The following is a 15,000-nucleotide window of genomic DNA, read 5'->3' on the forward strand; positions in this document are numbered from 1 at the left end:
AAATGTCTTTTAGGTGGAGGACATAAAATAATGCAAGGGGCTTCTGGAAGACTGGAAGGCTGCTCAAGGCTTCAGAAAGTGCAGTGCAACACAAGACAAAAAAAAAGTGCAAGAAAAGAATTGGATTTAAAAGATGAAGTATATTTCATTTTTTATAGCCACTAATAAGTTGCGATGATAGATGCATACAGGCACTGTTTACAGTCTAGTATTAGATAAGGGTGCGCAAGATTGCTTATTGCTGTTAAATCGCATTATTTCAACTTGTAAATATTCAACTTCTGTTATGTTGTGAAGCCTTTCAACATCTCCCATGTAGTCCTTGGGGAGGAATCCAACACTGGGGCTTTCATTCGGAAAATACCTGTCAAAAAAAATTATCTCCAGCATCTTCCCCTAACTCCATGTGGCTTCCCGGAGCCATGATTACAAACCAGCCCGCGGCCCGAGGTCACCCAGCGGACTGTGCATTAACTCCCGGGTGTGGAGAGGCTCTGACACAGATGAAATGTGCCAGTGAAAATGGCCCTGGGCAGGAGTGGCCTTGGGTGACTCACCTGATGAAGGCCGCTGTGTGAGGGCTGGGGCATGAGAGGTCATTTTCACTCCCAGAGATCCTGATCGTAACTCAATTCAATGTCTCTCCTTTCTCTCGCACTCAACGTTATGCCTCATTGAGGATTTAGAGATCAACTCGCAACTTGTCGCATGGCTTTAGCCCAGTAGACTGAGCCTATCTCACAGTATTTTCTTTTGCAACAGATTTTTGCCATCTCTATTAACCTTAGTTGCCATGATCACAAGGGTGGGGCCATCTTTGTTTACTTTGTGTGGATTCACTGATGCAGATTTAGACCACAACATTACAAATGGAGGACCAAAGAAACACACTCTTTGCAGAAGGTTTGGTGAACACACCCTCAAATGTCACCTCTCTTCAAGGACACTAATGGCAGGGCCTTTCTGGGTGCCAGACACACTGGAAGCAATGCATTGGAACATGCCTTTGGCTCAGAGCATGCTTAAGGTCATGACGTACATAAATTAGTTTATTAACACATTTTTAATGATTAGATAAAAGCAGACGCTACTAAGAGGCATGATGTTTCATAACAATGTGACTACAAGCCTAAACAAATTTAGTCATGCAGAATTAATTGCAAAGTGTAAGGCATAGCCTATTAGCGCCATACTTTCCAATCATTCCATTTAATAGGTTTGCTGAAAATGCAGGCAAAGAAGACAAAAACAGTCTTATTTAGAAGTTGGTTTGGTTAAGGTGATGTTACAGTAATTGTTCAACTGCAATTTTAAATATCAACCAGCCATCTGTGAAGTCTCTGTAGGCAGACTATCATGTGGTTAAGTGTTACCACATTTGGAACTCCAGCAATGTGTGTGTGCATAGAATAGTATTCAAGCTTGAATTGTGGCTGACACAACTCCTAATACATTTCCAACATTCTAAAATATTTTTTGTATTTACCAGCGATGTGAAATGACTGATTGCTAACATGATTGAAGGCGCGTCAGAGTATAACTATTGTATGTTCCCGTGTTTTCTTTTGACCACACATCATGTGTGTGTGTGTGTGTGTGTGTGTTTGTGTGCACATCATGTGTGCCCTGTCACATCTTAGCTTAGAGTTGCTTTGTCATGTGTTGGTGGAGGGCTTTGTCATGTGTTGATGGAGGGCTTTAAAAGTCAGCTGCAGGGTCTTAGTGCCAGTCCTGTCAGGCCTCCCAGGGCCTCCTGCCGATCTCACTGCCCTAATAGCATCCCGTCCCCAGCTAGCTCCCAACACCCCCACTGTCCACCCTCTACTGGATGACCTTTCAGTTTGCTGTTCTGTCAAAAACAAAATGTTCCCTTCAGGCAGGATGGAGGAATGATTTGTTGTGGTCGTTGTCCACGGTTCTATCCAAAAGTGGTTGACAACATTTTCTTTTGCATACGATTCGGTGGATCATTTGCCAGTTCAGATTTAGAATAAGCCGACAGATTTAGATCACAATCTCATCAATATGTTGTTGTTGTTGTTTTTCTCTTGCATGTTTGTTTGTTTGTTTATTTGTCTGGTTGGGATCTACAGCGCTGGCATCGGCCGTACTGGCTGTTTCATTGCCACAAGCATCCTCTGCAAGCAGCTGAGAAATGAAGGGGTGGTAGACATCCTCAAGACAACCAGCCAACTGCGCCTAGACAGGTGAACCCAAACCCACTCTCATTGCACCAGCTCAATAACAACTACACTACAGTCTCAGACATTTTTTGACAAACATGATGAAAGTGTAAATTAATTAATGAACATTTAGTCACACTTTACTTGGATGGTCTCCCATGGACCATCTACATCTACAAGATGCTCAGATTAAGCAAACTATTTAGAAGTTGTTTTGGTTAAGGTGATGTTACAGTAATTGTTCAACTGCAATTTTGAAGGCTGAACTTAAATATCAACCAGCCATCTGTGAAGTCTCTGTAGGCAGACTATCACGTGGTTAAGTGTTACCAAATATTCTCCTCCATTTTGTCTGTCTAACTGAAGTCAACTGTCTTTGGCTTCAAGGGGCGGGATGATCCAGACAGCTGAGCAGTACCAGTTTGTTCATCACGTTCTCAGTTTGTATGAGAAGCAGCAGTCCTACCAGACAGAGGAGTGAACATGGCGGACGTCAGCATCGTCCAGTCCCTCCTCACAGACCAATGGCCCCGTCTGCCCACTCTCTGCCCCGTCTGCACTACATCAGATCCAGCCTTGCATGCCATTCCAACAGACCTGCCTGACCCTCCGCATGGCATCCCATCGTCCCTGACCCACAGCCCTGACCACAGCGGCGCACCTCCGAAACACACCAACTCTGATCGAGACACTTCATCAGCATTCAGAGGAAGCACGCGATCGACAGTCATTCCAGCAACCTGACCAAACACATTCAACCACCTCTTTTGCGTAGCTTCATCAGCAAACATGATCCAGAGAGAAGCATTCGTTTTTGAACTGCCCCCCCCCCCTCCCTCCACCTTCTCTCCCACCCTTTTGAGCACTGACTTCATGAAGCCTGTGAGGGAACACTGAGGACAGAGGGTAGCTCAACGACTCCACCCTGGATGCCATCAGCGCACATCCCCAAAGACTTCCTTGCCTCGCAGCCCAAAGCCTGACACTGGTATGAGGTATTGCCTCGGTGCTGCCGGACTCTCTCTCAATCCGAATGTAAGAAGGGTAGATGGCCATGCGTCACAAACCAGATCTCAGTGTGTCATCACAGCACAACAACAATCCACTATGGAGCAGGACGAAGATGAAGAAGAACAAAATCACAGAGGGACAATCTCGACCTTCTTAGTCTTTTTACCGCCGTGTTTGTTATGAGACTGACCGTGGTCATGGGTCTCATAAGAATCTGGTTGTCGTGCTGCGTGGCTTATCGGCAGAGCAGCAGTATTGTTTGCCAGCCAAAAAAACTGAAGGATTTAGAGCCTAAACATTCAACGTCTATCGGTCTCAACAGGGCAAAACTAACACACATACGTACATAGTTAACATAGTCAACACTGATGCCAATTTTCCACTACAAGAGAGTGAATGCATTATTGTGTGTTTGCGTATGTTTATGTGTGTTTGTGTGTGTGTCTGCATGTGTGCGTGTCTGTGGGTGTTTGTAAGTGCAAGTGTGTGTGAGTGTGTGTGTGCAAATACACATGTGAGCAAATACACACGTGTGCATGTATGTGTGCGTGAGAGAGAGAGAGAGAGAGAGAGAGAGAGAGAGAGAGAGAGAAAGAGAGAGAGAGCATATTAATACGATATGATGACATGGGTGCGTGCGTATCATAAAATATGTCTTTCTTAGTTGAGAGAAGTCAGTCTCAAGCATGTGCAGTATTAGTTCATAATGGTTTGTTGAGTGGCTTGTTGGAGAGGCACAGAGCGGCTCTCCTCACCCAAATTCTCCTATAGAATGTCTACAACTGCACAGGCAGGACGCCCTGCTATTAACTACAACAAGCTATAATGTTTTTTAGACATTGACAGCCTGCATTGTGGTTGGTCTCAAGGAATAGGTTAATCTAGCACATGTATTTTATACATAATGGCCTTACTCAGTGTCTGTCCGTTGGTCTTGTCCACATGCCTTCCTGTCCATGACTCTCCTGCTTGTTGCGTTTGTTCCTGGTGGTGTTCCACTTGACTTGAACACACATTTGATGCTGCACCTCAAGATTTTATGTGATCAAAATGCCGGTACACTGTATATCCAACTACTGTTAACCATGTACATAACAGCTTGCTTCTGTGATGGAAGTGCGAGAGTGTGGCATATCGCAGGAGATTTACAGACCCTGGATTTGCAGGTGTCCCTCTGTAACTTGATCAATGACTGATCTTTTATTGATTTGCCTGTTTCTCTTCTATTGACTTGGACTTAATTTGTATGTGAGTCAGCTTACCCGTTTAGTTCTCTGGGTGTATCATTGGCAGCAAAATGAGACAGAAGCATTGTTCTAGATGGCAGCTCTATCAAATGATCTGACAGCTTTGCTCAGATGTTTCTTCCCCCTCCCAGTCTGCATGACAAAGTCAACAATGAACTGTGTCCGTGTGAGTGACTCCGACAGAGACTCTGAGACATTGTATCGGCGCTCTGCGTAATCTGCATCCAGTGCGGCGTGCCATCCCTCATCTCTGCCACTCACTGGAGCCGAGACTGAACGAGGGGAAATGTGCACAGCACTCGGAGGAGGGAATCGCTGGCTAGGCTTCATTTAACGGTCACTCCAGTGATGCCAGTGGAACCCCCCCCCCCCCCCACCCCCACTTCCCCCCCACCTGATTGATTTGTTACTGCATTGAAATTCATGACCTGTCTTTTAAATGTAAATTGTTTATTTTCGTCCACGTCTAATGAAATTGTTTGTATCCTTAATTAATTAAGTAATTAATTACTATTAATTACTACTAGTGTATCATTGTGCTTTGTACTTACTATATTGGTTTGTTTCAGTCCAACGGACGTTGACTTCATATATTTGCTTTATATTATGTTTTAGTGTTATGATAAGTGTGTTTGATAATCTGGAATGACAGCATTGTTTTTGTTTTTTTTTTCTAACTGGTTTATGTTTTGATGTTCTATCTGTTGCAGCATTGCCAACATTTCCCGGTTTCTGTACACTGCCAAAGACTTTCTTCAGAGTACATTTACAGTATACCCATAGTAGAGGATACTTTAGGCCGATAAGACTGGACGTATAGAATGAATGCCTATTGTTCTGGTGCAAGTGCTCCAAACTGGAAATAGACCCCTTGACCTTGGTGTTATTTGCACCATGTTCAGCTGACTGAGCCACAGCAACACCATACTGAAAATGCTAATCTTATAAATATACTCTGTTTGCATCCAGCTAATTCCTACAAAGTGGACTACTCAGACAAAGTGCAGCAGCAGCAGTCTTAAAATCACGTGACTGCAGCTGATTGACTGTTGCCTTTGCAGACATAAAATGAAGGTCTTAGCAGATACACACAAACATCAATTTGTATCCATGTTTCATATTTATGCCGTTGCAGCTTTCTGCGTCTCGTCCTTCTTGTTGAAGTTAGATTAAAATAACATACAAAGGACAAGATTGCCAACTTATTTCCAGTTTTTATACCAACAGGAAATTTTATGAACAATCCTGGGCATTTTGATGCTTATTACGCCTTTGCCAGGGTTATCATGGTAAGCTTTGTCTCTTCAAGGCCGACTAATAATAATAGATCCAGAGTAGACCACACTCAGCCTTTCATGGTGGTTTGAACAGGAAGTACTGCTGTGGGTGGTTAGAGTGGCACCCAGCACTTCCTCCTGCCGTCCACTGCTGCCAAGCTCCCTCTCTCTGCACTTGGCCTGGACGAGATGGCCGCTCATCACCCCCTGCTCCGTCCCAGAATCCTCCATCTGTCCGGGCCATCTGTTCACCCTGGGCTGGAGCGAGTGCGTCCGACGCGACCGCAAACACTTCCCCCCTCTCTCTCTTCCACATCAAGCCTCTGCCTGTGAGATAAAATACACTTCAGGTGCTCTGCTGTTGGCAATGTTGTGATGGATTCTTAGCATTCAAAGGAATGTGAGGCGACGCCTCATGTATTCACTTCTGTTATGTTGAAATGTTCCTTTTTTCTTCAAATATCTCCAATGAACTACCTGAAATATGTTTGTCTGTTATTTATTTATGTATGTATTTATATTTATTTGAATATTTATTGTTTGATATAATCATTATATCCCAATCAATTTTAATGGATCCTAAAATGGCAGAGGACCTCTTTTTAACCATTGCCTAATCAGATGCCTTGTGTCCATGCTGTGAAAGACCTACATAGAATGTAAAACCACTGAATTGACCATTTCATGGCTTGTACGATTGGTTATTGCTTGATCTTTAAAATAAAATGCTACTTGTATTTATCAAAGAAAATCACTGATTGTTCTCCATGCAAAAATTATGCATCAATTACAATGTGCAGTGACGTTCTAGAAAAGTCCAGTTCTTGTTTGTTTCATTTCAACCAATATCTTTCTCAGCTTGTTTTATCACCATGGTAACAGAATGAGGAAGGCTGCGGTGGCATAGTGCTGTGTGCATTATTTGAGTGGTTTTCAGGGATGGCCAACCTGTAGGCCTATGCAAAGTAGGCTTGCAACAATCTCTTCAGTGTAGAGTTGCTAAGATATCTTTGGATAATTATTGCACAGTATCTATTTTATTATATGTTTATGGTACTAAAAAACTATAAAGAAGTTGGCAAAGATCATCATCATCATCACTATTGGCATCATCATAGGCCTCCCCTATTGAGAGGAGGAGAATCCTACCCTTTCATTGTATCATGCCTTTCCTTTGACACCCAATTACTATGCTACTATTTCAAACGATAGAATGAATGGCTCAGCTAATACGCCTGCAACAGATGAAAGCCATTAAATCCCCACATTGTGTTTCCACTAGAAAAGGCTATGATACCCTGCAGTTTTGTCATGCCAGTCATGTTATATAGTCATGTCCAACTGTGGGCCTTCTTTTGATGAGATAAAGTATATCCACCATTCATGCCGTTTTATTCACTGATGTTCAGTGGTTTGGAGCACTGGCTCAGAAGACCTCTTGCGAATTTAACTGGTTAGGGCTACATCATAAACAATCTCTCTTCTCAAATAGAACCAATAGGTTATTTGACATCAATATATTTTAGTTAATAGTCTACTGTCATGGACAGACTCTTGCCTTACTGTGTACAGCTTTTCAATTCTCCCCAAACTACCGTGTAGGTATGTCTCCACCTAGTGGAACACCTCAGTAACACTCTCTATTACAGTAAGATACAAATAGATACAAATAGTAAGGTATTTAAACATATAGCATATATATACATGTTATATATATATATATATATATATATATATATATATATATATATATATATATATTTATTTCTTTATTTGTATTTATTTTTTATATTAAATATATATGAAAAGTAACAAGGCATTCACTCATAGTGCTCTAAGCAAATGAAACAATTTGCGCACCGCATGTTTAAGGACATGAGAGCATAAAAAAAAATCAAAGAAGTAAACAAGAACTGAAACATAATTACGCAACATAATTAAAAGCGGCACCTAATTACGTAACAGCATATATTGTCCTTAGAAATTCGACACTCAAACTGATGGTCTGTTTGTGAGTAGGTTAGGCTACAAGCCATTTGAGCATCCAGACTGATGGACTCATGGGGAATTTAGTGGCCTAAATGTCAAGAGTGTAGAGCTCGAAAACAACTTTGCTTGCATTATAATCCTGTTTGTTTCACATATCAACACAGCCTACAATTCCGGAATCAGTCATTTGTGATTGGCCGAAAGTGACATCACCGCTTTTTTTCAACGCCTCCCAGTACATGACCTCATCGATGGCTCAAGAGAACTGTCATTGTACACATTCCTGTCCAGTAAAATTCCCTGTAAAAGCAGATTGGTTGTCTTCAAAAAACGTCCACCGATAAACTATTCCCTTATTATTATGCTAATATGGGCTATCTCAGCTTTACATCACTAGGATATATTTGCAAGAATTAAATTATGCACTGTAATTTATTATTGCGGACTCGGTCACCCACATGTCTCCAGCACAATTTCATACAGAAATCCCAATAGCCTAGTTATCCTGGGCTGGACACTACTAGAATGCAGAATAATGAATACCAGCCAGATATATCATAGGAACTATTATTACTGTAAGAATAAGTTAAGAATCCTATTGCAGTAAGCAGGCTACAATTATGACCCATCATTCATCTCGCCCCACGCTTCAATGGTGGCGGAGCTAGTTACCGCAGAACGCAACGTGATTACGTTGCGTGTTGCGACTGTACTCTTCTCTGACAGTGCCGCAATTCTATCGTGAGGGGGACCTCCCTTCGTAGGGATGCTACCCTTGCTATGTTCTGTAAGTCATAACAAATCTAAATTATTCATCGAGTTTTTTATGCTGCGTTCATCTGATCCACTCCCATCCAACAAGGTAGGATTCATCATTTTTATGTGTCATAGCTTTAGTTTAATATTCAGTACTCCATCTCATTTGTCTCGATCAAGCTAAATTGACGAGCAGTGAAAGTCTCTAATGTCATGGTATATATCGTATTGTAAGACTATTTAAAAATATGCTCTCTGCCCTCTGCGACGTTGGAAGTGTCCATGTTCTTTATAAGCTTGGCATGTTGTGTTGTTGATTAATGTGCAAGATAGAGTAGCCTATGAACTATACTGTGTTTAGAACTCATCTTGTTAGGTTTGAGTAATGGTATGAACTTTCTTCTGTAGGCATACTTATTTTAAACATGTTTATTTTTGTTTTCTTGCTGATAATTAGATTTAAGTATTGACATGGTGACATCAGCATACAGCTTGAACAAGTAAAGTTTCTAAAATGGGATTTATCTTTGCTATTTACTGAGACATGTGAGAATAGACAGCAGTTTTGATAAGGCAAGGCTGATCACTGGTGAGCTCAGTGGCAGTGCAAGTCTGTGTTTGTTTGCTTTGGTCTGTTACTGGTGCTGTTCCTTTCTAAAGCACCTTGTTGTGATGTCACCCCATGGACTGTTTTGGTCTCCAGCACTGTCATTATAGGCTCAGCAGTTTCAGACATTAGATAAAACAACCATCCCGTTATGTCAATGGGACCTCTTTTGCTCCAAACAGAAGATCATCTTAATAGGATTAATCTCATATGATGTATGCATTCGTTAACAAAAGTACAGTTTTGACAATGCACTAGTTTATGAAAACTTGACTGGGATGCCCCCCCCCCCTATTGGTAGCCTACTTTGTACTACAAAGACCACATTTGAGACTTTTTTTCACACCGTGCCCACTCGATGCATACCATCTCAGCAAAATGTGTACAAAGACCATGGTTATTTCAGTAGTAAAGATGCTGATATGTTGGATGTGTAAACTGCTTCCATTCGATGTCATTGCAATATCATTGCAATACATCACCAGGATATTTTATACTAGATGGAGAGGTAGACACTATTGCAGCATTTCAGGCGTCTTGTTTAGCAAGGCGAGCATAGAGCTGTGTACTGTTCCCTCTGACTGTCAGGTTCCCTCATAGCAGCGCTGTCTCGCCCCTCCCTGCCTGCCTCTCAGGCTGTTTACTTTCTGAGCTGTAGCACAGGAGCAGAGCGGAGCAGCACAACACAACACAACACAACGCCATTAGCTCACTTGCAGCATCAGCCTGTTGTGCTCCTTTGCTCCACTCTGCTAGGAGAGCACTGCCTTCTCCCTTTGCTTGGTGTGATCCAGCAGCACTGATACATGGTTAGCAACACAAACATACATGCTTACACAGGTACATACATACCACACACACACACACACACACACACACACACACACACACACACACACACACACACACACACACACACACACACACACACACACACACATCAAGCTTCATGATTGTGACCACAAATAGCTTATATCTTTGTGCACTAGCAAAAAGCCTGTAACTGTGCAGTTGTTTCCTTTACTTTATAGTCATTGCATCCAAGTTGATGTCATTCAAAGTTCATTCAATTTAGACACACAACCATACAGACTTAGTAATAAAGCTTAAATGCTCATAGCCATGGGCAGCCGTGGCCCACTGGTTAGCACTCTGGACTTGTAACTGGAGGTTTGCCGGTTCGAGCCCCGACCAGTGGGCTGTGGCTGAAGTGCCCTTGAGCAAGGCACCTAACCCCTCACTGCTCCCCGAGCGCCGCCGTTGAAGCATGCAGCTCACTGCGCCGGGATTAGTGTGTGCTTCACCTCACTGTGTGTTCACTGTGTCCTGTTTGTGTTTCACTAATTCACCGATTGGGTTAAATGCAGAGACCAAATTTCCCTCACGGGATCAAAAAAGTATATATACTTATACATGGCCTCAGTCTTTACTAACCAGTTCTAGGGGCAGCTGTGGCCTATGGTTAGGGCTTCGGACTTGTAACCGGAGGGTTGCCGTTTCAAACCCCGACCAGTAGGAATGGCTGAAGTGCCCTTGAGTAAGGCACCTAACCCTAGCCTGCGTCCCAAGCGCCGCTGTAGCAGGCAGCTCACTGCACCGGAATTAGTGTGTGCTTTACCTCAATTTGTGTTCACTGTGTGCTGAATATGTTTCACTAATTCACGGATTGGGATAAATGCAGAGACCACATTTCCCTCACGGGATCAAAAGAGTATATATACTTACTTACTATACTTAACCATTTGACATTTACAAATACCTCCTGAAGGAAGGTCTTAAAAGTGGATTGAAAGTTCATAAAATGTGGACATTTGGGGTGGATAAGGGAAGGTGGTAGATACATCCTTTCTAGAACTTGTTTTCAACATGTTTCAAGTCCACAATTTTGACTTTTGATTTTAGACTGTGAACTATTGTCACATAGTGCCCAAGTCATGTCTTGCACTACAGTGACATATTCTCTGCCCTTCTCTTTTTTTCTTCTTTTCCTGTATATCCTCTACTCTCTTTTCTCTCCTCTCCTTCTTTCCTTCCCCTCTTTCAGACACTATGGAGATGTTGACTTCCTCGCCCAACCAGTAGACCTAGGTCCTCTCTCCTCCTCCACGTTTTGTGCCTGCCATCAGTCCAGCCCACTCTGCGTCCCCTTGAGACAAGAGCCATGTCGGGGGTGAAGGTGCAGCGGGGGGTTGTGGACACCCAGAGGCTGGCCGGGATGCTGCAGAGGCGAGCCACTCAGACTTTGGTCATCGATAGCCGGACCTTCTCTGAGTACAACGCGTCGCATGTGCTGAACTCCATCAACGTGTGCTGCTCCAAACTGGTGAAGAGGAGGCTCCAACAGGACAAGGTGTCCGTCGCTGAGCTCCTGCAGCCCAATGGAAAGATAAAGGTACATATGGCACTAGTGACAGGTTAGCTTTGTCCAAACAATAAGAACTACACAGGAGAGTTAAGTGCTTATAAAGCAAGACAGTGTAAGTGTGTCCAAAAAGACAGAAGACACATTAACATACCGGTATGTTTAAATGTTTTTTTCTGTATGCGACCCACCAAATGAACAGCTGAAGGATGTTTTTGTTGTTAATTTGGTGGGAAGCATGTGGGGAAATATACGCCAAAGAAAAATATTTATGACAAAGAAATACATTTTTCAGTTTAGGACACTTGTTGTCCTATGGGTGTGCTATTAGCATGGTATTCCCCTGGCCCGTGTGGCTGTTTGCTGTACCTCACACAGAATTCCTGAGCCTTGAAAGTCCCCAACATGATTTAAACACATGCTATGATTTCACACTTGTTGACAGCAGCACACCCGATCTTCCAGAGTGCTATATTAGACAAAATAAGTTTATTGCACACGTCTGGCCTTGAAACAAGAGCCTTCCCTCCAGTTTGACATTTGTATTGAATGGGACATATTTTTCCATCAGAAATATATCTGCAGATGCCTGATTGACACTGAAACACACCAGAGTTGGAAACCTAAGAACGGGCATATGTCACTTGTCATTTTTCACGGCTTCTGCGGGGTGACCTGTCATTGCATAAAGGGTAAATTGACAGCAAATGGCTATGCAAAACCACAGTCGCCTCAGTGGTCCAGAGATGTCAACATGACGGGTAACGGTGACCCCGCTCCCTGCTCAGGCTTCTGACGCTGGACTGATTTACAGTAGTGGCATTCGCTCACCAAGGTGTCACCTAGTGTGCATCTGGCATTGACTGAAGTATAATATTCCACTTCCTTATATTTGGTTTCTGTAACGGACACCCGACCCACCCTGTGTGTCCTATGTCTTTTTCCATGACTCATTTTTTGCTGGCACCCTGTTTCGCAAAAGTTCCTGTAAAGAAAGAAAATCCATGTAGCCATCCATGTCAGCCAGAGATATGTTTACAGTTGGGCAATTATTGGTGAGACATTAGAATACGTCATACAAGTAGGCAACCGCTTACAACCATGTGTATATTTTTTCATTCTAACTTACCTCACTCTCACACTATATGTCACACTATTTTTAGTAAGTGCTAACTCAAGTAATCTCTATGGAAATACTTTTTGAATTTGATAAGTCCAGTTCGCTGAAAGTCAGTCTGAGGTCACGGCTAGTTTTGTATTTCCATTTCCTCTTGGAGCAAAATCAAAGTCGGACGCATATTACTCATCCTTCTACAGACCTATACCACCATGTATCTATCACTACCACTACTGTCAAGTATGTTGCTTCCTAAATAATAGTAAAGAACACAAATAAAGTCTGAAAAGAGGCTTTTGGAGATGAGTACAACAAACAAGCTGATACGTCATACGTTATAAATAAACATGTTGTCATTTATCTCATGCATTAGCAAAATATGCATTATGCATAAAAAATGCATTTATCTGCATTAGCAAAAACAAAGAGGTCAAGTTCTCCAGTGCACCCCAATCCCCCATTCAGTTGGTGTGTGTATGTGTGTGTGTATCCTCTCCGAAGAGGATAATACCCGCGATTACTAATGCGGGCCCACATAAAGCTGACTCTATCTCACACACAGGGAGGGAACATCGGGGGTGGAGTGTGTGCTCTTTGTGACCCGTCTCGCATGACATCATCCTCTTTGTATGGCTACCAGCAGCTCTGTGTGGGTTCGGCTTTTGCAAGCTGGGCAACGCCGGCCATTGCACTCGCGCCCACACCCCGGGTGCTGTTCTACCAGGAAGTTCAGGGCTGCCCGCCTCAGACGCAGGCACTTACAGCAGCCGCCTACGTTTAGACGGTAATATCTTCTGTGGGCTTTTATTTTCATGGAAGAGAAGGTTAAAAAAATTGTAATATCTAAAGTAGTGGGCACATGAGCTAGTAGTAAACATAATTCAGACGGCCTAAATAGACAGGTGTTGTTGAAAAGTTTTAAAAATGGCACACAGCTTTGTGTCTTCTCCTGGGATGTCATAAAGTGTCTCTCTGCACCTGAGTCTCCATGTCCATTGCCTGAGGGAGAGACATGGAGAACTCAAAGGGAACCACATGAGAACACAGATCCACAACACAATGTCTGTTATATATTGCTCTGTGCAGATTTATGAGATATACTTTAGTTTATTGTTCATGTTTTGGACCAGAGAAGACGAATCATTCCCAGCTATCCAGATCAAGTTCAGAAAGCAGATGGATGTTTTGTGACATGTTGTATGATATAGTGAAACCAGATGGATGTTTTGTGACATGTTGTATGATATAGTGAGCTGTTATCCTGTAGGGTCTCCCATCTGTCAGAAATCCTTTTTTAGCCTACAGTGTGTTTTCACAACTACGTACGTATGTTCTGTATATATGTACATCAGGTATGAGTGTGTGTGTGTGTGTGTGTGTGTGTGTGTGTGTGTGTGTGTGTGTGTGTGTGGTTTGTGTGTGTGTGTGTGTGTTTGGTGTGGTGTGATGTGTGTGTAAATGTGTGTGTGTGTGTGTGTGTGTGTGTGTGTGTGTGTGTGTGTGTGTGTGTGTGTGTGTGTGAGAAAGCGAAGATGAACTGCCCAGCAACACCGTGTCCCATGGACAGGCTGGTGGTGTGTCATGTCAGACAAGGCCAGGTCCCACGTAAAGGCATGCCTGTGAGGGAGTGTGATGCCAGGGGCAGAAAGAGAAAGAGACAGGCTCGAGATGGTAAACACTTCCAGTGAAGTCTTGGACCTGTTGGAGTCAGCGAGGAGGACGGCCATCTCCCTTGCTCCTGGGCCACTGCTCTTTAGACGTAATTGCTTAACTACAGGCTTCTCATGGAACATTTATTTTATTTAACACCACTTGGAGAAAAATTGTCTAAGTGCGTTGTGGGTGCCAGAATCAATGGCCTAATCCTATTAAGTTAAAGTCATAGGGGTCTGGAGATTAAGGCCTTATTGCAGCCATGCTTCATTTTCACAGAGGAATTTCTATTTCATTCTAGTCATCATATTTGTAGTAATGGTATATCTGAACACTTCACTGTGCCTGCACATGTAATCATCGGCCATGTTTTTTTCACACCGTAATTTTTCTGTGTATAAGACGTATTCTGTACAAACCACACGACAGTGTTTTATGCAAAACAAAACAATACCGTGTATCGGCCACACTTGTGTATTAACCACTTTTTTTTAATTAAACATTACTTTATTGTGTCACAAAATACTGCATTTCACATGCTTACCGGCGTCAAGCTATCTGTGGCATGTATGAAATCCCCTGGCTGTGGGTCGAGAGCCCACAAGACGCCTAATAGCGTAATGAATCAGTTCATATTTGAATCCAAAACAAGAAAGAAGAAAAGAAGTGCATTCCAATGTATAGTTTGCGCCTCATAGCTGAAGAAAGGAACACTTTACGGAAAGGGTACATGAATTATCATGAATTCATGCATGAATTAATTCACGATTTATGTATTACTTCATTACTTAATACTGT

General features: G+C 42.7%; 2 protein-coding genes across 5 annotated transcripts in view; both read left to right on the forward strand.

Annotated features, from left to right (window-relative positions):
- ptpn5 (protein tyrosine phosphatase non-receptor type 5) overlaps positions 1–6,469 on the forward strand; it is a 23,885-nt gene extending 17,416 nt beyond the window's left edge. For all 4 annotated transcript variants that reach the window (XM_042061278.1, XM_042061276.1, XM_042061277.1 and 1 more), the window contains 2 exons: positions 2,094–2,207; positions 2,571–6,469. In XM_042061278.1, the coding sequence (XP_041917212.1) occupies positions 2,094–2,207; positions 2,571–2,664 (208 nt within the window). In that variant the 3' untranslated portion in view covers positions 2,665–6,469. The remainder of the gene's footprint in view (positions 1–2,093; positions 2,208–2,570) is intronic.
- A 1,966-nt stretch (positions 6,470–8,435) lies between these two features.
- LOC121681508 (dual specificity protein phosphatase 8-like) overlaps positions 8,436–15,000 on the forward strand; it is a 51,233-nt gene continuing 44,668 nt past the window's right edge. The window contains exons 1-2 of the mRNA XM_042061272.1: positions 8,436–8,569; positions 11,115–11,462. Of these exons, the coding sequence (XP_041917206.1) occupies positions 11,232–11,462 (231 nt within the window). The 5' untranslated portion in view covers positions 8,436–8,569; positions 11,115–11,231. The remainder of the gene's footprint in view (positions 8,570–11,114; positions 11,463–15,000) is intronic.

Source organism: Alosa sapidissima, chromosome 14 (assembly GCF_018492685.1).
Source record: "Alosa sapidissima isolate fAloSap1 chromosome 14, fAloSap1.pri, whole genome shotgun sequence".
Classification (NCBI taxonomy): Eukaryota; Metazoa; Chordata; class Actinopteri; order Clupeiformes; family Clupeidae; genus Alosa; species Alosa sapidissima.